The sequence below is a fragment of the Cryphonectria parasitica genome (genome assembly GCF_011745365.1).
Source record: "Cryphonectria parasitica EP155 unplaced genomic scaffold M406scaffold_8, whole genome shotgun sequence".
NCBI classification, from domain to species: domain Eukaryota; kingdom Fungi; phylum Ascomycota; class Sordariomycetes; order Diaporthales; family Cryphonectriaceae; genus Cryphonectria; species Cryphonectria parasitica.
The window spans coordinates 2,832,480-2,855,784 of record NW_024468916.1 but is presented as its reverse complement, the minus strand read 5'-3'; the positions used below and the strand labels follow the sequence as shown (position 1 = coordinate 2,855,784).

The following is a 23,305-nucleotide window of genomic DNA, read 5'->3' as shown; positions in this document are numbered from 1 at the left end:
CCCTAAACAAGGTCCCGCCCGATTCCTGACCAAACATACCACGTAGGGCGAGGGCGCCAATTGCAAGCGCTTCCGGTGGAGGATCATGACTCCCCTTTCCTAACCGCTGATCAGCCAGCAAACGGCCCACCTCCCAGCACAGCAAAAGCGCAGCCTGTGGCGCCACCCAGTATCGTGACGTGCGTAACCAAAGAATGTACAAACCCAGGTCCGCCTTTGGGCAGCAGCTTACACTGTACTATGTTATGTACGGCACTAAAGTTTGGCCAATGGGGCCCAGATAGGCGGCATCGTTCTCTTCCTCTCAGGCAGTCCTGCAGAAGACCTTGTCCCTCTTTACCACCTTCCCTTCTTCCCACTTGCCGCTCTTCCTGTAGCCCCATCCCCCCTGGAACCAACGCCCAGCAGTAGGCCAACTCATCATGCATGCAAAGGCCCAGCTCCACCTCTTGCTTCTAGTCACAGGTTGGTCAGTCAAAGTCGCTCGGGAAAGTTTCCCTCGGAACGATGCTCCGCCCTAGCCTGGAAGGGTGTGTCTCGGGACTCAATCCGACTTGCATCAAGGATCGATCGTCGTGTCCACCTCAACCGGCCTTCCTGTCTTTGTCCATGAGATTACATTCGTCCTTTGGAAAACATTGGCTTTGCATTTGCCACTTGAGACTCGCTCAGGGCCCGTTTGTGACTTATTCATGCTTGGGTGGTGTGCCTCATGTACGATTGTTGTTGAATGATGAGAATGGATGACTCGTTAAGTGAGGATAGAGTCATTACTATATTAGTTGTGTTGTACATTGATATCAATATATCATGATACATACATACATACGATATGTCGTCGAGTACTTATACAATGCGCGCAAATCATCCATGCTGTGCAAATGTACGAAATTTAATGTTCTTCTCCCTGCTCCCTCTTCAATCATCTTCTTGGGAAAGGCGGTTTACCCTTATGCAATGTATACAGGCAGCCTGCTACCGTACAGCTCACTCTTGCTGATCTGCACGTCCTTCTTGTGAAAGTCATGCAGCAGCAACCAGCACAGCATACGGAACATAAGCGTGCACCATATATCCGCCGTCTCCTCTTGGTGCCTCTCCTGCAACCTGCGCACCTTGTCGCTTACCTCTACCCCGGGCGTCCCCGGTCCTCCCGGCACAGACAGCGTCAGCGTCTGTGACCGCGCCGCAGGCGACACGTCGGTATTGCTGCTACTGTCGTCGTCGGCAGCGTTTGTCTCCCCCACCATGGAGGTCAGATCAGTGCGCGACGCCACCGAAGGAACGTATGGGGTGGTAGTGCGCTTCTTGAGCACCTCGGGGCAGTTCACCATCACGTTGCGCAGCACCGTGGTGAAGTAGATCTCCATCAGCTTGGCGTTGCGCACCTCTGGCGCGGCCGAGTTGAGGTCTTCAAACGCTGCGGACGACGACAGCAACGACGAGTCTTCGTCCTCGTGATGGGACTGGGCACGAGGGGATACTGGATGTGTGCTGCTGGTGTTGGTGTTGGTGTGGTTGGTGGTGGGCTCGTTGAGCATCTTCATGACCTCTTGGACGTGCTCGCGCACCACAAGCTTGACCATCCTGCTCTTGGCCTCGCGGGCTTTGTTGTCAGCGGGGGCCAGGTACTTGTCGCACCGCTCGATGGACCGGTGCAGGCAGCTCAGCAGAACCAGCGAGAAGTCATCCTCGTTGGGCCAGTTCTTGAGATGCGCGGCCAGCTCATCGCTCCAATCCAGGACCGCTTGGAGGTGCTCTGTCAGCGGCGACAAGTTTTCGTCCTCCTTGAGGGACCTGTGGAACTCGAGAAGAAGTTTGCGCAAGGAGAAGTTCTTGCGGTTCCAGCTGAAAGTCGTCGGGTTGGGAAGGAAACGGTAGTATGTGTTGGGGATGTAGACGGATTTGGCCACCATGCCTAGAACCTCAAATACAACTGCACACACACATATGGGTTAGTATCGGGTTGTCAGTCCAGTCAGGGGTCTTTCTCATGACGATCTGAAAACGCACCAGGGAAGAGATGGCCATGCTTCTTCTTGTCGTCGCGAAAGTAGTTGGTCGTCTTAGAGTTGCAGCCATAGTGGGTGAGGGACTCCGCCAGCTCTGTGGTGTTGCCAAACTGGAGCACGCCCGTGTTCTTAGGGTCCTCGATGTCATAAGGGATCTTGCCCGTGCCGCCTGGAGGCACAGGCCGGTAGATAGTCGACACGTTGCCAAAAGCCAGCAGCTTGATCTCTTCGTTGGGGATGATGCGGTGCTGCCCAAATGCGTTCTGCGCATAGATCTGGAACGTGAACATGATGCCCAGGTCGTCCACCTCGTGGCCCGTGAGCAGGTAGCCGTTGCCCTCGGCGTGGTACTTGTTCTGGGACCGGTCAAACTCGCGCCAGTGCAGGCCCAACATAGCCGCCATCTCGATCATGTGGCACATGGCTGTCGTGGCGTACGGCTTCTTTATCTCGGACGGCATGACGTCCCAGCTCTTGCGCTTAGGCTGGATGGCGGCCACCACCGAGTGCTCCTGCCAGGGCGCGACATGCTCCGGAAGCTCCCCTATGCGTTTGGGACCCACGGCCGTCTTGTCAGCCGCCAGCTTCTCGTCCTGCCAGCCCTGGCTGACCCGCTCCATGGCGTGTAGCGCCTGCAGCAGGATGTACCAGTTGGCGCGCTCGTTGTCTGCCGTGTGTACGTCCTCATTGAGCTTCTTGGAACCCCTAAGCTTGTTCTTGTCTGCGTTCTCCTTCTCCACGGACGGGGTCTTAGTATCCCTCTCGCTCTCAGGCGTGCCCTGGATGTGCCAGAGCGGCGTGTTGGGTCCCTTGGCACCCAGAGGGCCCCTCGTGTTGTCGGGCGGGCACATGAAGATGACAGGCGTCTCGAACTGGGTCTCGAAGCGGAGCTCCGTCACGCGAAATCTCCTCTTCCTCGTCAGGGACCAGTCGCCCATGACCTGTTGACCACAATTCTTGTAACCTTCAGCCGAGGAGAAGTATTGCTGCAGAAGCTGGAGGATCGTCCCGATCAGAGCGATGACCGAGACAATCAGGGCCACAATGGCCACGATGTCTGATGAATCCATGTTGAGAGAAAAAAAAAGGGGGGGTCTTCTTTTCGTTTCCCCTCAGTATTTATGAATTGTGGTCAATAATACCAGTGGCCAAGGGGAACAGAGGGTCAGAAAAGGTGAGTATTATAAATAGGATATGATGTAGGGAAAGGAGAGCTCGTCGGATCTAATAATGAAGATGGAGGGGGTGAAGCATATATGTCTTGACGTTTAAACGCACATTGTGTTATCAACCAGTGTCGCAGAAGAGAGCTGCTGTTCTGGTTTTGAACCCGTCAAGCTACGATCAGACCCTACAAAGGACGAAATGAAGGACAGAGCTGGGTCTGCAAACAATCACAGGGTGACTGGCCAGTCCCCCTTAAAAGATCCGACGAGGCTGAGGTTGGAGCTGAAAATCGCGAAAGAAATCTTCTAACCTCAGGGCCCATTGCGCGCCAGCAGCCGCGCATGGGGAAGGGTAGCTGCTGAGCTGCGGCGAAGGATCACGATCATACAGATCCGATACCGAAGATCAAATAGCGGTCACCAATAGGGAAGGGGGGGCTCCTAAAACCGCGATAGACAGCGAACAAAATTGACGGCTTACCGCCCAGAAAGCAGACAACGCACCCATAGCAACCCAACCTCCACACCAACAAAACCCAAACGAAAGAGAGACGATCTCTTTTGAGCTGAACATCATCCACTTTCCGGTATAGCGCATGGATACGCAGCCTTCAGGAAGCATTCGGCAGGTGATGTGAGTACCAGGACTAACAACCAACAAGCAATAAAGTGGCTCGGCTCGACAAATCAAGGGGGCCTGTGGAGGGGGGGCCTGGTCCTCGAAGGATTTGCTCGGGCCCGCCCCGATGCACGAAGCGATCCGCTTTCAGAGCCTCAGCTCGAAAGACCCTTGTTATCAGGTGGTCGATAGCCCAGGTTCTCACCACAGGTCATGAGAACATAACAGAAGCGATGCTTGAGACAGAGAGAAGAGAGAGGGGGAAGAGGGGCTTGCCTTGGATCGCCTCAATTCTCCTCACTGAGGAGAGGCTTGTCCATTTGGTCCTAACCCAAAGATTCACACCCGTGATATCTGAAAGATTTCCAAAGAAGTTGGTTGCCTAGAAGTCAACATCACAGATATGAAACATCAACAGGACGTCTCAACTGCCCCCTGTAGTATGCAGCACAGGCTGGCTCGATCCAACAGACAAAGTTTGTCGGTAGTTGAAGCTGACACTTGCGCTTCATTTTCGTCTTCTCGTCTTTTCTCAAGCTTCTCCTTTGGGAATGAATGTGTCTGACTCGGGCCACTAATGCCATACTAGCAACAAAATATCTGACTCAGATTATAGCCGCAGCAACAGCACGGCATGCTGGGCCGAGGAGAAGGGAGGGAGGGGCTGCAAGTTTACTTGTAATCGTTATCTTGAAGCTCATAAAGTGGTCCAGGATCGCGTACGTTTCAGGAACACACACATCTTGGGCCCAATGGAGCGACATCCTCAACGTGCGTATCGTTTCTCGATCTGTCAAGCTTGGGAGGTCTGCAGGGTCGACGACGGCAGGAACATGCGGGCGGCCAACACAGCACAACGCTGTATCGTCCATATCTGGCCCTGGAGCAGGGCGATCTTCCCCAAGTCGGGCCATCTGGCACGATGCTCTGTGACATTTTTCCCCTCCCAATTCTGGTCAACCTCGTGGCTTCGAGTCTCGCAATGTCTGTCTGCTGGCCCTCGACTTCAGCTCGAAGGCGCTTGCTAGATAGTCATTGAGACATGGTACTGACGGTAAATCTCAATCTACTGCATCGGAGAGGTGGCCGGTCGTCACGGCACCAGCATTGTTGTCGGAAAATCTGACCGTACGTCTAGGAGGCTGCCTGTGGTAGTCTCGATATCGAAGTCTGAGACATGCGAGGTGTCAGCGATAGTGTAACCGATAGCACGAATTAGGACTCGCGGAAAAATTCCTGATCAGAAATCGACGAGCTGTGAGTATTGTACCATGGTAATACAGCATTGAGGGGTCAACAAGAGCAGCCGCCACGGCAAGCTTTATTACAGGCCCGAGGGTCGGCTGGCCAGAGTCAGGACGTTGAGCATCGGATGGAGAAGGCTGTTCAAGCTTTGAGCTGCCCACAAGAGCAAGCAACTAAAGTTCCCGTGTGTAGAGGGGGCCGCCGGGGTAGTAGTAGACGCCTCGCCAATGATCACGACTGAAATCGTACTTAATGCAAGCTTTATGTATAGCAATTGATATACTGAACATAAGATCACTGGTCCACCCAACTCATATCTGGGGAAAAGGGAAACAAGAAGAGGTGAAGAGAGGATGTTTGTTGATGGTATTAGTCAGTGGAAGCTGGCCGGGGAGAGGTGGTCCTCTTGTAAGCACTCTTGACCCTGGTGGGTGCTCCTTCCTATTGCTGTGCCTACAATCTCTGAGAGTACAGTGACACGACCAGTTCTAGAAGATGGATGGGGCCTACCCAAGCGCTACAAGCTAGACGCCTACCTATAAGATGACTAGAGACTAGAGGAGCTCAAACCTCCGTTGACTCTGCTCAAATGATCTCATTTCAAATGAATCTTCCAATTCCCGCCCTGTAGACATGGCTCATTGCGCAAGTCAGCCCTGCCATAACGATGTGGAGTACAGTCAAGTGTGGTCACTCAGAGGCTGAAGGATAAGTACCTAGGGAGGCGCTCAGGTACATATGTCCGACAAGGAATAGATGTACCACTGCGAAAGAAACTTTAATTAGGAGGCAATGAACCGCGTCACTGCATAATATTCTCTCTCGGAAACAGTAGCCAGGCGGTTTCGCAGCTAACATGGTGTTCACCTAAAGGGAAGACTTCTTCTGCCGATGGTAAACAGAATGATATAAGCATCGTACATGGAAAAGTGAGCACGCTTAGGTTTACATCTACTCTCTCACAGAAGAGCCAGGAGTGTTTCAGCTGAGAGCCCGTAGCAGTCTGTCATACGGGCATTCAGTATAAAACCTCCTCCGACTGTAGTACCACAAAGCATGCGATGGCAAAACTGGGTTGGAGGAAAATGCAATTTGATTCAACTTCACCGGGGTATGATCCTATGTCCGTAATGCGCCTAGAAACCACAATTTCCAATTGCGAAGAATCGTCCACGTCTACATCTAGATGCAGATTGTTCTCGTCACGCCATGGCCACAAACAGCCTCCAAATAGCCATCTAGTTGAAAGAAGTAGACTCTTCCCAGACCTCACTAGCGTCGTCTGCCAGTATTATCTCGTCAACAATGCCCTTCTCCTGCAGCTCTTGCGACTCCCCAGGCGCATCGATGCTCCCGAGCCCTTCAAGCACCCGCTTCGCCTTGTCCGTGACCGCATTGACCGCGGCTGTCTCGGCACGTAATTGGTCGAGACGATTCTGCATGGTCTGAATAAGGCTCTCTCGCGCTTGGTGGGGCCGATACTTATTGATGCCACTGTGCATATTAATCAGAATGTGCTCAATGTCGGTGGTCTTCTCCCAGAGGCCGTCGGGGTCGACGCTCGCCACGCCGGCGAACTCGAGGAAGTTGAGGAGGGCGGACTTGGCGAGGCGCTTGAGATTTAGGGCGAGGTCACGGTTTGTGTCTTCGGCAGGGAGGGAGGTGGTGTCGGAGCGCGGTGCGGGTTCGAGACGCCTAATATTCCACTCCTCGACGTCGGGAACAGTCACTTCCAGCTGGAACAGAACAAAATGTCAACCATTGCTTGCCCTCTCTCTTCTGCACTGATATGAGCGCTCGCGCTCCCGCATCAAGATGTGAGCTTGCTCACCTGCCAAGGATCCCCAAGCATTCGCCATCGACCGTCCGTGGGTTCCGGAGGCGGCTGAAATTGTCTGAGGTCCTCTGGTAAGTCTGGGATCAGTGTGACTGTCTTGGACGAAGCGGCCTCGGGATGCGCCTCCTCCCATGTCTTCTTTGCCTCCTCGAAGCGCGCGACATTCTCGGTTGTGAATCCACGCCAGAGAAAGTCTGGAGGGTTCGGGAAGGTGGCCGCAGTCTGAGCCTGATCCGCCATGTTAACACGGTGCTCTCGCACACGCAGTCTGTTCTCTCGAGGACGCCAGTATTCTTAAGAGAGGTACGTCGAATTGGTTTGAACCCCAGAGTAGGAGGTCGTCGTCTGAACGAGGTTTGGAGTTGTTGCTGTGGCACAGGTGGAACAAGAGAAGAGACCTTCCCAGGCGGGAGGTAATCAGTTCCCAGGTGACCACGCCATGCGCCGCACGAGTAGGAATTGAGCCTATGCGATTGCAAGGACCAACAAAACACAGACTTCAATCACTCCGTCCAAGAAGACGCCAAGATCAAATCATAGGGCCGGTTGGTAGTCGAAGGAGGAATCGAGGTCGTGGTGTGTTGAAACGTACAAGGAAAGGTATTGGAATCCTACTATGTACTACCATGATACAGAAAAGAATATGTCATTAGCTCAACAACATGCCTGCCGCTTGGAGGTATTACGTGTGGCTGATGCGGAGGAGCACTGACCCTACCTTATCCGTTTGCAGGTGTGGTATCCACTCATTGACAGTTGTGGCGCTACCTATGGGCATTCCACGGCTCTTTCTCTGCTGGGCAAAGAAAGAATGGTGGCTAGCCTGCTCGCGTTGAGTTGTCAACAAGGACAGATTCAAGTCGATCCCAATCAAGTTACACGCGAAGCCAACAAGCTCCCCATTCCTCAAGACTCTGTGGCGCCAGCAACTCCTGCACGAAAAGGAGAAGTTAAATATTTACGGAATCACAAAGCATACCCCCCTTCCAGGCCGAATTACCTCGACATCTGGCAGACACCGCTCTCATGCCGCCAACTCCTCGCACCTCCCTGCGGTAGCATCGTCCTCCTCCTCCTGCTCCTACAAGCCGACGATGGCCGACGCTCGCTCTCTCCTGCGGCAGCAGCGCGCCGCGCGGCGCATAGAGCACCCGCACGCCATTTACAGCGAGCTGGGCAAGTTAACCTGCAGCGTCTGCCGCGAGGGTATCAAGAGCGAGGCCCTGTGGGAAGGTCATATACGGAGCCTAGGCCACAGGCAACGCCTGATTGCGCACCAGAAAGCGAAGGCCAGTGCAGCAGGTACAGAAACAGCAGCAGCAGGCCCAACTAGCGGTACCCAGGACAACATGACCAGCAATGGCGGTGGCGGCGGCGGGGTCTCTCACAGGGCTAAATCCAGCACGGACACCCTGAGCGACGAGGCCCTTCTAGCACAGATCATTGGCGGGGCGGGGCAGAAGCGCAAGCATGGTGAGGATGAGGATGTGGAGATGCCGGACGCGGTGGGGGAGGACGAGGTGTCCAGGAAGAAGAGGAGCAGGCCAGGGCCCGACTCCCCAGCGGTTGCTCCCACAAGCTCGGCCACTGATGCACCAACGACGACGACGACGACGAGCCTAGACTCGCCCGCTTCCGCAGAGGCGAGCAAGAAGACACCTTCCATGACTTCCCCACCCGGCCTGGTGCGGCGGATCTCAGGGACACCATCACACGGCGTCGAGCTACAGATTCCTTCTCGACCTGCGACACCGAGCGCAGCATCGACCACCTCGACACCCAAAGCTACATCGGTGGTCAGGAGCCCATTAGCACCACAAGAGAGGCAAATGGCGAGTCTACCTGCCGTCGCTACTTCCAAGCCCGCCCCAAGGGCAGCCTTCGCCACATCATCATTGACTGCCGCCGGTCCACCGTCCGTGAAATCAACGACAACAGGCACCGCGGCGAACGAAGATGACGACTGGGCAGCGTTCATGGCCGAGGTCGTCAACACAGCACCCCCTCCCAATGCCCCTGCCGACCGCCCGGCAACAACAGACACCGCCAGCGTCGCCGTGATAAGCGCCAAGCCTATGACAGCAGAGGAAATAGCCTCCAAAGCAGAAGAGGAGGAGCAGGAGAAACGAAAGGCACAAGCAGATATTGAGATCGAAGATGAGAAAGAAGAAGCGACGCGGGCGCTGGAGGCCGAGTTCGAGGAGATGGAGGAGCTCGAGGCACGGGTGCGCAAGCTGAAGGAGAAGAGGGAGGCTCTACGACGCGGCAGTGTCCCTGCTGTTGTCCCTACCGCTGCTGCTACTTCTGCGTCTACGATGGCCACTCCGGACGGCAAAGGCACGACTGTGTCCGAGACGAAACAGCCTGTGAACGGCGCAGCCGTCGAGGATTCAAAAAAGGAAGACGATGATGACGAGGACGAGGATGAGGACGACGAAGAAGAAGACGACGACTGGGCAGGATTTCGGTTTCGGGCGTAGAAACCATCTTATTCCTTTTCCTTTTTTTTCTTTCTTACTCTTCAAGACAAAGAAGAAGAAAATATCGCATCGACGACACGGGAGGGACAGTACAGGACAAGCAAAAGGCATCATCACATCTGGGGGATCGGATTTTCAGCATCGGCGTTTACACAGAAGCATTGCTTTGAGAAACAATGTATTTTGGCATAACCTGCTGCATTCAAAGAATTATCTGCTGTCTACTGATATACTGTGTTCTAGCGGTGTGCTCCCCCCCACCCTCCCCCTCTCCTTCTCCGGCAACATCAGCCCTCAAGAAAGAAGCAGAAAAAAAACAGAATGGAACTTGGAGCTCCCACAAGGAGAAGAGGAGAAAAGCCAAATTGACTGTGAGGTAACGTCGGCATGCAGGTCGATTCCTTCGGAACACATTCCGATATTTCAAAACACGAAACTGCACACCGCCTCTTTGATTTATAAAGGGAAGAGAACATATCGAAAAAGAAAAGGAAAATGGTCGACATCTCACCTCTCTGTTCTACATTACCTAGCCTCGATCTCCCCCCGGCCAACCCTCTCCCAAAACCTCCTCAGCCTCCACACCCGCCCGACGCCGCTCCTTTCCTCCCATCTCCGCCGGTCCTCGGCCTTTTCCCGCCACCGACGCTCCCACACGCTGCCCACCCACTTTCTTAGGCCGTCCTTGATTCTCTCCCTCTCGACGGCCCTTGTCTTGGCCACCAGGGCCGGGGCAATCCCTCTCGTCTGACCCGGCACGCACTCGGGCGGCAGGACAGACCTGGCTACAAGGGCCTCGGGCGGCGGTCGGACGGCGAGCCGGCGTGAAAGACGGATGGCGGTCAGGCTACGGGCGAGCTTGCGGGACACAACGGTCGTATTGGTCAGGAAGATGGAGCGGGCCATAAGGTCGGACAGGGACGGTCGCGAGGGGCTTGTCAGGAGGGGGGGTAACACAGCGCGGGCATGGCGCAATCGGTGGCGATGGATGATTGGGGCGAGGGCCAGGGAGCGAAAATGATGGGACGTCTATTGTTGGGGAAGGGGAGGGAGGGGGAGCTTGAGTTAGCGGGTGGTCGCCCCAACCATATGACTCTGCAGTAGTACCAACATGACCAGGAGGGAAAAGAGGGAAAGAGAAAAGGAGAGGGGGAGAGGGGACGTGGAGGGATTGGGGGCGGGTGGAGGATCGAGGCGTTTTCTTCCATGCAAAGCTTGGAAGTACCACTCCCCCCAACTTGTTCCGCGCCATGGCGTTGCAGACCAGGTTGGGTTGATCCCTCGAGGAAAGATAGCAGGGTATGGCAAAGGTGGGTGGAGGGGCGGCGCGGGACAGATCGTGATTTATCGACTCACTCTCGAGGTGGCCAGCAGATCGGACACGTCCAGGAAGCTGAGGATATGAAGGAGCAACTCGTTGGGCAGGTTAGCAAGGCCTAACATAGCATCACCCCGCGCGGCCCAGGGGTACTCGTATGTCCAGCCAGGTATCACGTCGGTGATGAACCAGGTGGTGGTGGTGGTGGTGGTGGCGCCGGTGATGGTAGCAGGGTCGGCAGCCTGCATCCGACGGTGTCCGGTTTCTTCCTGCTCAACTGCTACCAGTTGTCCGCCATCCCTCATCCTCGCCTCCTCACGTGCATGCTCGTGTGATATCGGTGGGTCGGGTTGGGCGGGTTGGGCATCATTGCTCGCGGGGTGCCATACCACGACCGTCGACGGCGGTGGTTGGACGGACGGAGCAGACTGTCGCACATGTTGCGGTGGAAGTGGGCCTTCCCTTGCAGGAGGAAGGGTCGAGAAGGCCTGGCTATGGCCGCGGGACGCTTCCGGCACGGCACCGCCGGGCCCAGATGCAGACGAGGCCTGCGCGCTGCGACTTCTATCCCCAAGCAGTATCGGCAGGGTGAGATGGCTGGTCTGATCAGCCAGTCGCCTTTCGTCTCCGTCATCGCGCACGAGGTCCAGTCCGACTGCTGCAAAGTCAGACAAGGATGACGGCAGAGGAGGAGACTGCTGTTCTGGAGGGCCTGTGACGGTGCCACTGGTCGGCTGCAGAGGATGTCGCTGTGACCTGTGGGTGACCGCAGGAGATGACAAGGCCGCCTGCAGGCTTGGACGTGAAGCCATGTCAGACTGCTGGGGAAAGAGGAGAATGCCGTGCAACACGTCTGCATGAGCCCCTCGCCCACAAGTCACTCTTTTTCCCACCCGCGATAACCAGCCCTTGTTGGCAGTGGTCACTGATGGCCTGGCCTCTCTTCTCGGGGCTAGTCTGCTCTGGGCTGGGCCCCTGCGTGACAAGAGTATTCTCTCTCCTCTTTGCTTGCTTTGTTTCTATTTCTTTTTATGCCTAGCCGGTGGAGGCCCAACATGCAGAACGCGCGGGATGGGACGCGTCAGGCGCTTCGATGGGTTCGATGGCATAGACAAAGTGACAAAAGCGGGTTGGTCGGCTCTCTAGGTTCCAGGGGGGTTGGCGGCTAAACGCAGATGAGGCCAAGGAGTCGTGGTAAAATCGCGAAATAATAAGTCGTGGGCGGATCCGCAGCTGTGGTTTCCCATGTCTCTTTTTCCTCTCCGTCTCTTTCTCTTTCTCTTTCTGTCTTTCTCTCTCCGTCTTTCTCCCCGTTTATTGTTCTGTCTTTCAGTCTCGAGGTAAGGCAGGATACCCACTTCTGGTACTCGATCGATGAGGCTTGGTGGATACGGTTCTCTAGGGAGGAGTAAGGTCACTGTGTACCTGATTGTAGCAGCTGAAATGCCGGTCAGTCTCGTTTTCGGGTCCCAGGAAGAAAGGTTAGAGCCTATGGGCAATGCTAGCGGGTACTGTACCTGCAGGGTGGCGGGACCCGGGGCATTTTACCCAGGAAGTGTATACAAGAGGCCTGTGAGTTTTTTGTGCACTTTGTTTTAGTCTGAATGTTTGACGAGGTGGTTTCCTAGTGGAGAGCGAGTGCGAGGTGTGCGACAAGGAGGGGCGACAAGGAGGAGGTCAAGGTTGAGGCTGTCGCGACAGCAGGACAGGCCGATACCGAAATCCCGGGGGGGGGGCGTCTTTTGTCACATGGAGAAGGACAGGGGGTAAGAGAGCCAGGTGTAGGGTGTTAAGCGGGTAGAACTTATCAAGCCATCAGGTGTCATCGTCATGATCTAGTGCCTGTGAAGGGTGTGTGAGTGTATGGATGGTGAATGCCCTCAAACGGCGATTATGTCAGTCGCCCAAGTCGCATGTTGACCGGATGCGACGACTGACGTTGAAACAGCCCTGTCGTCATTGCAGGGGTGCCCCGTCCCGGTGGATAAAGTGGCACAGGGGTCTCGATGCGAACATCAGCGGTTCCCCTTAGCCTTACCAATGCCTTCTCTCTCACCCATCATGAAGGTCTACCGAGATGTGTGTGAGCAATGCCAAAAAGAAGAAAAAGAGAGAGAAGGGGGGGGGGGGGGGGAATGGGAAGGCCATGTTGTGCTGAAAAGCCAACGCGGCATCCCATCCATTCTGAATGTCTCAGACCTAGAAGGACGTGAGAATGGTGCGCCGAGACCTTCAGCAGCTCTTTGGTGGATCATACAGTACCTTGGAGTGCGGGAACGCATACCACGGATCCGTCAGCGAGCCGTAAGGCAGGCCCTGTCCACCAACGGCCCGCATCACATTAGTAGGGACTGGCCGAGCTGAAGGCCAGGGGCAAGCATACGACAACCATACTATGGCAAAGCATATTGTACTATGAAAGTATGGAATGTACCTGCGCATGCTGGGTTCCCTGGGGTGCTATGTATAGTATAAAATAAAATAAAAAATAAAAGGCTGGGGCGAGATGGGCGAAAATGCGGGGTAGTTGTCACAAGTGGGGCACTTTCATCGTTGTACTATCGAAGTATATGTGACTTGTCTAGCAGGGGAAATTACTATCGTGTATTGGGGGAAGAGCAATTCATGGGGGGGTCCTTCCTGGGGTCAGTCTTGGGGAGGGGAGGAGTCCTTCGACTTGGCCTTGTACTATGGTACACTCTAAAATCATGAGTCAGAAAGATGCCTGCTTGCAGATGGGTCTCAGTCGTGTGTCTTATCATCATCATCATCAACAACAACAACAAAATTGGTTCTTGGTGGTAGCGAGTTGGGAATGTTCAACATACCATAACGCGATGGTTATCGCAAGCTGAACTGAATCAACCCATTACCCTCACCACCATTGTCCGTGCCATACCCCGGGCTATGCCCACGCCATGCCCACGCCCATCAGTCCACAGGTTGAATGCCACGAATTCCTGGATGCAATACTTGAGGATGATAAGTTACAGGCCTAACTTCAAGGGGGAAGATACTTTACCGTGCTTTCTTTTTCTTGTTGTTCTTTTCTTCCCCTGTCATGTTCTTTTTCTTTGTTCTCTCGCTCATATGCACGTCGCTACACCAGAAAAGAATACCACGGTGATTAAGTATAGCGTACATGGTACGTAGGCAGCAGCACAGACTTTGCAGACAGACCCCTGCATGCCCTGGCAATTTTGAGAGGTGTGGCATTGCTACCCTGAGAAGGACAGGGGGTGTTTTGGGCAAGGTGCTCTTGCCAGCTGACAGCATGCAACCCACAAGGTCCCTCTCATACACGGCACGGCAACCGACGAAAACCGGCGTCTCGTACCGCCTGAAGCTAGATGCCTGCCGTTTACCCCTTCCCTCTTCTCCCCACTCTCACTATTTCTTCTCCCTCTAATTGCCCAGCACCTTTCACACCGAGGTTTCATCCGGGAACAGGGCGGCGGGGGTGGTTGGCCCACCTCTCGATCCAGTTTCGAGCCTGGCCAGCGCCCGTCTCGATCCATCACCACAGCGCAGGCCCGCCAGCAATTGCTGGAGCAGCAAGACGACGAGGAGGAGAAAGACAAGGGATTTTGACGATTTGCAGGGCAACGAACCCAAGATTCGTACATGCGATGGAACCCTCCTTTTCCCAGATTTGCTTTCGCCGTACAGGATCTTGCCATGCACGGGGAGGCAGGATCGCCGACGGCACACCTTCTCTGCTTCTCACACACCTCGCGACACACCCATTACCCATCGGAAATGAGCGACCGTTGAGTTGGTCTACAGACTGCAGTCGACGCGACGCAACTCGTCAATAGTTTCGTCCACCAGTCCCGGGGAACGTGTCCCGGACGTGATGGATTCTATAGGGATGCATACACTTTCCACCCCCCCCCCCTCTCCCCTCTTTTCCGACCCTGGTAACATAGTACTTGCGCGCTCTCTCTTTCACAGTACATGCGAGGATCTCTTGAACAGCCGGAATCCTCCGAATATCATTTTTCACATTTTCTGCCTTCTCAAGCTTCCTGCGCGGTGGAGCAGTCTCTCCCTTGTGCGGTAGTAGCATTTGCCGCCGGGCTTTATTTCAGCACATGCAAGGCCTGGGGTCCAGAGTCACATCCACCAAGCGCCAGGAAGAAACAGCGAAAAAGAAGAGAGGGATAAGGGCTGGAGAGACACAGAAAGAGACAGAAAGAGGAGAAGAATCAAGACCAAAAAATAAGGACGACCGACGCGCCTTGCCTTTGATAAGATTTACGCCAAGTCATCGCTCCCGACCGTGAAGAGGCATCTGCTTTCGATATCCATGTCGATTAATGCGCGGTCGACTTTCGGGCCGGCCCACCGCGTCTATACTCGGCCAATCGACGCTCTGGTTGCCCTTCCAAGAGGCTGAACATGAGACCCTGTTCTTCAACGTACCATGATACTCTGCGCACGCGAGTGCAACCCTGCTAAGGGCGGCCTTCTCACTCCTCCGAGCTAGCACTCCTCTGTGTCTTGTTGCATGGCGCGCCAACTCACTTGGTTCCCTACCTTGATACGAAAACCCCATCGTCACATCCACGGGAGAGGGTGAAAAAATATCGGGAAAACAAGGAGAAAACGAAAGAAGTAAGAATGAAAATGAAAAATGGAAAAAGGAAGAGGGAAGACCTGCCATATTGGCACCTTGACAGCCCCAGGCTTTTGATGCCTGCTCTACGAATTGTTTTGTTCTGGGCACTGCTGATAGACGAACAACCGGATAAGAGGCGCCAAGCTGCCATGAATAACAAGAATTGGGGGCACACCCTTGACAACGACGGGCGGGAGGAGTGGCAGAAGTCCCACTAAAGCCTCGTGTAATTCAAGCGCCAGGAATCCATGATCCTGGGAAGACTTGCCGCTTTTGGAAGTTAGCACCCAATCGAGCGCTTATGATTCGCAGGTGGACAGCCGGCGCCTAAGGCTGTCTCATACTCCAATTGGCCACCTCGTGTGACACTCCAACAGCCTCTCAGCCTTGATATTCTCGTCACCAACGTACATCAGGAGGGGCCCTGTTCCTAGACGTAAGGAATTTGAGCCCCAGATCAACCTAGAAACCTCATATCCTCTTTCTCCAACATGCCTCTTTTCCACCAACCAGCTTTCTGGGGAAGACTAGGTGATAAAGAAAAGTGCACGAATCAAAATTACGAACCAGTCCCCTTTGGGGTGTGGCATACCTGGCCAGGTACCGAGACCACCAAGAGACGGAGACCCTCATCCTCCGCACACAACCCGGCTCCGAGCAAGAGCGGAGTTTGGCAAATTTCTTTGCAAGGTTGGTCTATTTTGAAAATGACGCATCTGGATACCTTGGCCCCTGTTGTTGAGGGGAAGATGGACAGGCACAGGCACAGGTACCTAAGGCGTTACATACTATCATGTACTGTCACGGGCGCGGCCCTTTTTCGCAATGCCGCGGTTGCCACACGGTGAAGGGGTTGGCCGCGCGCGGTGACCCTAGGGGTCCAGAGCCTTGGCCTTTTGAGAAAAGCCCATCATTTGTGATCGCTACCAATGCACGAAGCCAGTTGACAAGGAAAGGGGTGGGAGGATGGATGGAGTATCTCACCACTTCGAGTCCCCATACATCATGCTCGTCCCGTCCCTCCCTCTCGCCGCACCATCAGGGGTGTAGGGGTAGTTGTTTGCTGCAACGTCGATCCCATGCGGCCCTGAGACTACGTGTCTCGAGATTTCTGGATCTTCTTATTTGGGCAATCGGCCAAATTTCCTGTCCTGAAAAACATCCATTACGCTCAAGCTGCAACTCACCGACGACCTGGAATCTTCTCGAAAAAAAGAGGGAAGCAACAAAGGAGGGTGGGTGGGTCGGATGTACTGTCCAAACTAGGGAACTTGCGAAGCTTGACACGGCCTTGTTTCGAAGCTTGGCCTCGACCAGCGAGGCCTGCCTTCCCCATCCTGCAAGCAAGAGCAGCGCATGCCAAGGGGGTTTCCACTGTTGAGGAGATCATCTGCCTCCTCACCTAAATCTTCAGCTTCTTGAAGCCCTTGTCACCGCAGCACACAGAAGCGCGTGCGAAGCTCGGGTGGTCAAACCGTTACCTACATGTCCCCCTCCCCCCCCCTTTTTTTCTTTCTCTCTCTCTCTCCCTCCCCCTCCCCCTTCCTACCTTCCTCCTTTTAATTTCAATGACTGAGCTGCCTACTTCGGCTCATTTCTCCGAATGGTGTGGGCCATGACACGAAACACCATCAGTTCACTCCCTCGGTCGATGTGTGCTGCCTTCCGGCCTGGGGACGAACAGCTTCCCGATCTGATCTACATGGACCAAGCCAGCAACCTCCACCCCTCTCTTTGGCCCATTTTTAGGCAAGATTCCCCTAAGATACTACCGCTCGCTCTTCACTGTCGTCATCGAAAGTCTACAAGCACTTTATTGTCCTTTTTTTTTTCTTCTTCTTTTTTTTCTTTCTTCGCTGGTCAAAAATTGGACAGGTAAAGTGACTAGCCGTGCAGGTATAGCCGGCATGGGGTACATACCCAACCGTATACCCCCCTCCCTATAACCCACTCCGTTCTAAGATGCACTGACTGGAGCAATGCATAGGCATTGCCACGTCAAAGCATCCATCGGCTTTTACTCAAAACACATGCTAAGCCCTTCTTGCCGTCCCTCTCTTCTCCCAACTCGTTCAGGAGAACCACTGGTTTTCCCGCAAGGAATGATGCCCTGACATGTGGTCAGCACCTTGTTTCTGACGGGACTCGCCTCGCTCCTGTCAACGAGATGGAGGGAGAACTAAGAAACGTGCGGTCAAACAGATCTCGTAGATACCCCTCCTCCTTGATTTTGGGTTTGTTTTCTGTTTTCCTCTCCTTTCCTAGGCCAGGGAAGGGGGGAGCAGGTGTTTCGTCGTTTCCCATCCCAAAGACGTCTGAGAAGGGAAAAGGACACACAATAAAACACTCACGGGCTTCTTCCCCGACAGCAGATCTAGTAGACCCAAGGCCAGTCAAGGCACTCTTTGGGCCCCTCCTGTTTCCTCCCCCAGCAACACAGTCAGAACTCAATTCGGGGCGCGGGAACCAGGAGAAAGGGTGTCAACAGAGGAACGGTAAGAGACGCCACATGGCTTCTCGTTTGTCTTTTCCCTTTGGGTGCTCGGCCATTCGCCATCTTGAACCGATGTTGCCCATTAAAAACGTGTACGTGTGTGTGTGTGTGTGCCTCCAGAAGGGGGAGGAGAAGGAGGAGGAGAGGACTACCTGCCGGGAGAGATGGGGGACTCCGAGTCAAAGGAAAGGGGGGGGAGGGAAGGAGGGGTGGTGGGCCGACTTGCTTGCTCTTCTGGTACTGTGACTCTCGATAGCTGCAAGTGTGAGTTGTTCTTTTGGCGGGTTGGCTCCCTATTTGCTTTTCGGTGTATTGCGACCTCCAATTTTCCCTTCAACACACCCCATCCCTCATTCTCTCGCCAATCCCCACCCCCCTGCTTCTTCTTTTTCGGGTTACCTTTGTCCCTTCTTCGTGCATGTGCGATGACACATGTCGAGACGCCTTGCATCTATAGCACGACAGGCATTGCGCGATAGCTTAGGTCCTATTTCCTAGGTCCCCTTGAGATAGAGGAAAGGGGTGGGGGTGGGGACGGGAGAAAGAAGATGGAGAGGTATGAGAAGAGAGAGGAAGGGGGGGTGTCCCAATCAGGATTCTCCGGACACATCACTGCCGAGATTATTCGTCCACTTACCCCCCCCCTCCAAATTCTTCCTCACCAAGGGGCCCTGTTTCTCTTTATTGCTACTACTGCCTAGTGATGCAGGTGATGCGTCTCTTTGGCCCTAATGTAGGTCATAACGACCGGTGAAGGGGTACAAGAGCCTCAAGTGGTGGCATGCGTACTTCAAATGTTCCGAAACAAGTACAGCAAAACTGTAATAATAACAATAATAAAAAATGACCTATCGGGAACAGGCCATACATGTAGGTTTTTTGCTTCTTGATCTGCACACCTCAATGGTGGGGTGATAAAAAAAAAAAAGAGGAGAGGAGGAAGAAAAGCAGAGAAAGACAAGAGGGGGCCCAAAGTCTCTCCCACCCCCCCCCCTTCCGCCCTTATCATAAGGCTGCGCATGTTGCAACTGCGTGGGCATGACGCCTTTGGTGCTTTCATGGAACTTTTCTCATATCCGTTCTTCTAACCAACGAACGATACAGCCGATAGATCAGAATACATCTTGACAACCCTAGCCGTCCTTTTCATTTCCCTCATATCGACTCAATTCAAATCGTGGAGGCGAGAGCAAGCCGAAACTAGAAAACAGAGTTCTAAAACAAAAAAAAAAAGAAAAAGTACAAATTTGTATTACAGCCCACCAGCCTTGCGCCGCCCGCGTCGAGATTCCATGGTACGGATGCACAGGGAAGCAAGCGCCTTTTCCTGGGGGGGGGGGGGGGGTGGGAGGAAAGGCCCACCCAAACGGCCGTGTACAGGGCTTGAGGCGGTTATTGGATGGAAGAGAATAAAAGAGAGAAAGGGAGGGGGTGTGGGGGGAGAGTGAATAATAACAATGATAATAACAACAATGATAATGATAATAATCTTGAAGAAGAAGGGAAAATAGAGTGAGAGAGAGAGGAAAACGAAACCCTTGATGGTTCGTGTGGGCTGCGGGATGGAACGGTCGACCTGTCCCCCCCCCCCCCCAAAGGCCATCTTCAAACCAGACCAGGGTCTCCGCGCTGACAGCACACAAGAGAGAATGGATGTCCCATGTATGTACAGAGTATGTACCCCAGGTCCTTGTTTTGTTCTGTTGTTCCTGGTACAGTAAGGAGAGACGTTGGTAATGTTTCCAAACAAGTTAGTTCCAGCGGGTGTGCGTTGCCTAGAAGGGAAACACACAGCTTGTTGGGTTGTGTGGATCTGCCTTTTGGGGCGGGAAGGAGGGGAAAGGGGGGGGGGCGGAGGGGGTGATGAGGTCTAGGTACATTGCAGGGTGTGTTTTGTGTGTGTGTTCTCAGGTACTTGCACATGCACGAGACAGAGAGAAAGAGACAGGGAAAGAGAGGGAGGGAGAGAGAGATAGAGCGAGAGAGCGAGAGAGAGAGAGAGAGAGACACACACAGAAATTGTGTGTGAATGTGTGAGTGAGTGAACTTCAGGGTCGCCCACCCAGGATATGCCAAGTCAGCAGGATTAGATCTGATCGAGATGCTGGCTGCGGGCTTGCTAGACTTTGGTAGATCTGGGGGGGGGGGGGGAGAGAGAAGGGAAGGGCCCGGCATACCAACACCGATCAGCCTGTTCGTCCGAAACCTTTTCCCTCCCTCTCCCTCTCTCCCTCTCTCCCTCTCTCTCTCTCTTGGCCCTATATTTTCATTTGATTAATTTCTCTTTTCCTCTTGGGAAGTTCCCCTGCCGGGTAAAAAGATTATCAAGGAACCCGACCTGGCCCCATGTCGAAAAGAAGTGGAGAAGGAGGCTCAAGTCGACATAGAACAACATGACCCATGGATAACGTGGCTCCACCGGGGGGCCACGTCCGATGGATTTATGAGGCAATGGGTACTACGTCCTGGAGGCAGGCAAGATGGAGAAGAGGGGGGGGGGGCAAGGAAGAAGAACGGGTTTCGGTGCATGTGGGCAGGGGTTGTTGTCAATCTACAAACATGCAGAGAGAGACAGGGTGTCTAAGACGGGTATAGAGCCTTCATTTTATCATAAGCATGTGGGAAGGGAAAATATACAGTTGTCGAGGGCAGAGAAGAGAGGGGCGGGGCGCGAGGATAAATTTGAAGACAAGAATGGAAAAAGAGAAGAAAAAAAAAGACTAGGGAAAATATATAAAAGAAAAAAAAAAGAAAGTGACCAGCTAGTATGTACTCAAGTATATACCTACTGGGGCCCTAGCCAGGGGGAGGGGGGGGGGTTACTCTGTAATGTTTCTTTTTTCCCCATATGCAGACAACGTTATGGTGATGCTACCTTTGACGTAGCCTTCTGGCCTTGGCCAAATGCAGCTGCGGCATGCAAGTTCGTTGTGATTCCCCAGCAGCAAGCCTCATCAACACGCAATGCAAATAGTGGTGTGCTGGCAATGGCCCTCGGTCCACCTTGCCGGACCAGCCAGGGTGTTGACTCTCCAAGTATAAGTAAGTCTGTTGCTCGTCGTCTTCTTTTTCCCCCTCCCTAAGCTCTTCTCCAGCGTAAACATCATCCTCCCCTCTCCCCCTCCCCCTTTGTATCTCGGGACTAGACAAGCAATCGCCGCATTGCCTCTTGCATAGTCCGCACTTGGCAGTCAAAAGCACCAAGTCACACTTGAAAGATCTTATTCACTGCCTTCCGATTCGCACGAGGTGAGTATCTCTATGTCTCATACTTTGAAGAGGCACCTTGATTCATCGTGAGATGACCTCTTCTGGGAGGAAGAGAGCAGACCATGGCGAGGACCCAATACATACATGGAATGTGACCAAGGACAAAAAAGCTGACCATTGGCAGGAATCACCAGCATACGCTGCATCCTCACGCTGACATTTGAAGGGAGAAAACCCCCTCCTCCTACTTTCCAAAACCTCTGTTTCTCTCCAGAAATGTGCTATTTCGAGCACACACGCTGGAAGTGTGGATACTGGAAATGGGGAAACTTCAGACAACAGTGCAACAAGGAGTATCGAACGGGCGAGACGTGCGGCCTCAAGCTTGTCTACGACACCTCATATAGGAATGAGGACTGTAAGCTGTGCGAGCAGATCCGCAAGAAAGATCGGCGGTACAGGAAGATGGAGCAGGACGTGGAGCGGTGGAGGAGAGAAGGCAACCGGAAGGCAACCATCGAGAAGACCTTGAACGATATGGAGGATATCAAAGACGCCATGAATAAGATCCACTACGAGCATCAGGAGAGGCTGATGATGCTGGGATAAACTTGGGGCGCTCATGCCATTGATTGAGAGAGAGAGAGAGAGAGAGAGAGAGAGAGAGAGAGAGAGAGAGGGGAAAAGGTAACGCAAAATTCCGAACGCAACCGAGATCTGTCGGGTTCAGTAGCTAACGTTTCGGAACAGCATCGCAGGTGCTCTGTTGTACGATAGGACATGAGTTGAATGAAGATGATCGAAGCGCGGCCAGGCACGTTTTGGCCAGGGGAGGAAGGCCAAAGAGAGGGAAGAAAAGTAAGAGGGAAAACAAGGAAGGAAAAGAAGAAAAAAAGGCCACGAATCTCCTTGACGAGTACTTCCTTCTTGTTCTTTTCTTTCTCCCTTTCTTCTCTTTCTTTCCTTGTTTTTTTCTTTTTTTTTTCTCTGGCCGACATCACAGCCCGGGAAGGGCCGGATAATAATCGGGACAGGGCTGTTAAGCCCTGGATGGAAGAGAAACGTTATTTGAGAACCATGGTTTGGCGTCAACTTGTGATTTCGGAAGGGGGGTCCTGTAGCCCGGATTTTCCTTACAGAATGCTGAGTAGGCTATCAGAAAGCCCCAGCCAAGGGAAAAAGGAAAAGACCCAAAAACAAATCAATAAAGACATTGTCTGCGGAATAACGGCTGCTGCTTGCAAAGGTCCACTACTCACTGGAGTACCGGCCCCTAGACGAGTGCGAGCAGTAATTTGGAGGGGAGAAAGGGGGGGGGGGTGGATGGAATGCCGAGCGAAGCGAGAATGTAGGATGCCACCACGGCACAGGGTGTGGCACCCCTCCCCCACGTTCGCCTGCATAGAAGGGAACCATAGAAGGTTCTGACAGGCCCACCTTCTGCTGGAGTGGTGCCCGTCTGCCGTAGTATGTACTTTTTCCTCTTGCCCTCAAGTGGGTAGCCAGGCCCCGGCGAATGAGACGTGGACGAAGTATGAGAGGGGGCCCAAAGCCGTAGCACCATGCCCAATGGTATCGAAACCACCTTAGTCGATAAAGTATCGAGAGGAGCATTGTGGGACGGAGAGGGCGAACAATGCCTAAATAGTGCCTGATCTCAAGTACGGTGCGGCCGAGAGGAACAACTGGCAGTAGCGGGGCAAGCATCTCCGTGCCAACGGTGGCGTTGATCCGCGCAGAATGACGAGGAGTCCGTATCAAGAAGTACTGACTGGCCTTGGCTGGTTGGGTCCCGTTGGTCTGCTCCACGTATCAGTAAACTCCGTACAGACAAAGTAGCCGGCAAGTCGCTAACGAGGGGGTTTTCTTGTTGGTGGTATTTTTGGATGAGGAGGATTGGAGAGAGGGGGGGGGGGTGGTTGGTGCCAGGGACCAATCATAACGACCAAGCCCCTCCAGACCCATCCAACATCCTACCTAATTGCATCCTGTCGACATCACATTATCAGTTGAGCCTGTTAGACCTGTTAGACCAAGAGGCAGAGAGGTTTGGTCTATTCTCAAAAGAGCTTCAATCCCATCGGCGCCACCCGTCAATGTCTGGGGACCGCGATACGTATGCGCATTAGCCCATCATCCTTCAAACTTAAAAAGACGTTTCCCCCTAAACAAAAACCCTAGGACGGTAACCTTCGAGGGCCTCGGCTTAAAGAGAGCATGCAGCGGGGGCGGCGAAAGAGGTCGCAGTAAAAATTCTGATACAAGTGCAGATTAGCGAAGCTAAACACGATGGGGTCTCCACT

General features: G+C 53.6%; 4 protein-coding genes across 4 annotated transcripts; 1 reads left to right on the top strand and 3 right to left on the bottom strand.

The window, feature by feature from the left end:
* Positions 1-950: 950 nt before the first annotated feature.
* Positions 951-3,082, bottom strand: M406DRAFT_65007 (uncharacterized protein; the record flags this gene model as incomplete). Its single annotated transcript, XM_040924911.1, has 2 exons — positions 951-1,936; positions 2,014-3,082. The coding sequence occupies 2 exons, from the start codon at positions 3,080-3,082 to the stop codon at positions 951-953; spliced, it is 2,055 nt and encodes a 684-aa protein (XP_040772917.1).
* Positions 3,083-6,119: 3,037 nt separating this feature from the next.
* Positions 6,120-7,414, bottom strand: M406DRAFT_358152 (uncharacterized protein). Its single transcript, XM_040923811.1, has 2 exons — positions 6,874-7,414; positions 6,120-6,778 (listed from the first exon to the last, which is right to left on the bottom strand). The coding sequence occupies exons 1-2, from the start codon at positions 7,117-7,119 to the stop codon at positions 6,281-6,283; spliced, it is 744 nt and encodes a 247-aa protein (XP_040772916.1). The 5' UTR covers positions 7,120-7,414; the 3' UTR covers positions 6,120-6,280.
* A 2,470-nt stretch (positions 7,415-9,884) lies between these two features.
* M406DRAFT_265421 (uncharacterized protein) lies at positions 9,885-10,337 on the bottom strand (the record flags this gene model as incomplete). The annotated part of the gene is made up of 1 exon (XM_040917733.1): positions 9,885-10,337. A coding segment is annotated over one exon (453 nt), but the record flags the coding sequence as incomplete, so codon positions are not given.
* A 10,582-nt stretch (positions 10,338-20,919) lies between these two features.
* Positions 20,920-22,224, top strand: M406DRAFT_324289 (uncharacterized protein). Its single transcript, XM_040919848.1, has 3 exons — positions 20,920-21,041; positions 21,187-21,689; positions 21,753-22,224. Exon 2 carries the CDS (start codon positions 21,279-21,281, stop codon positions 21,609-21,611), a length of 333 nt encoding a protein of 110 aa, XP_040772914.1. The 5' UTR covers positions 20,920-21,041; positions 21,187-21,278; the 3' UTR covers positions 21,612-21,689; positions 21,753-22,224.
* The last annotated feature ends 1,081 nt before the right edge of the window (positions 22,225-23,305 follow it).

Excerpts from the sequence above, each read along its gene's own strand:
- M406DRAFT_324289 (XM_040919848.1), top strand. The coding sequence starts at position 21,279 with ATGTGCTATTTCGAGCACACACGCTGGAAGTGTGGATACTGGAAATGG.
- M406DRAFT_358152 (XM_040923811.1), bottom strand. The coding sequence starts at position 7,119 with ATGGCGGATCAGGCTCAGACTGCGGCCACCTTCCCGAACCCTCCAGAC. Across the intron at positions 6,779-6,873 it reads TGCTTGGGGATCCTTGGCAG|CTGGAAGTGACTGTTCCCGA; the intron begins GTGAGCAAGCTC and ends GTTCTGTTCCAG.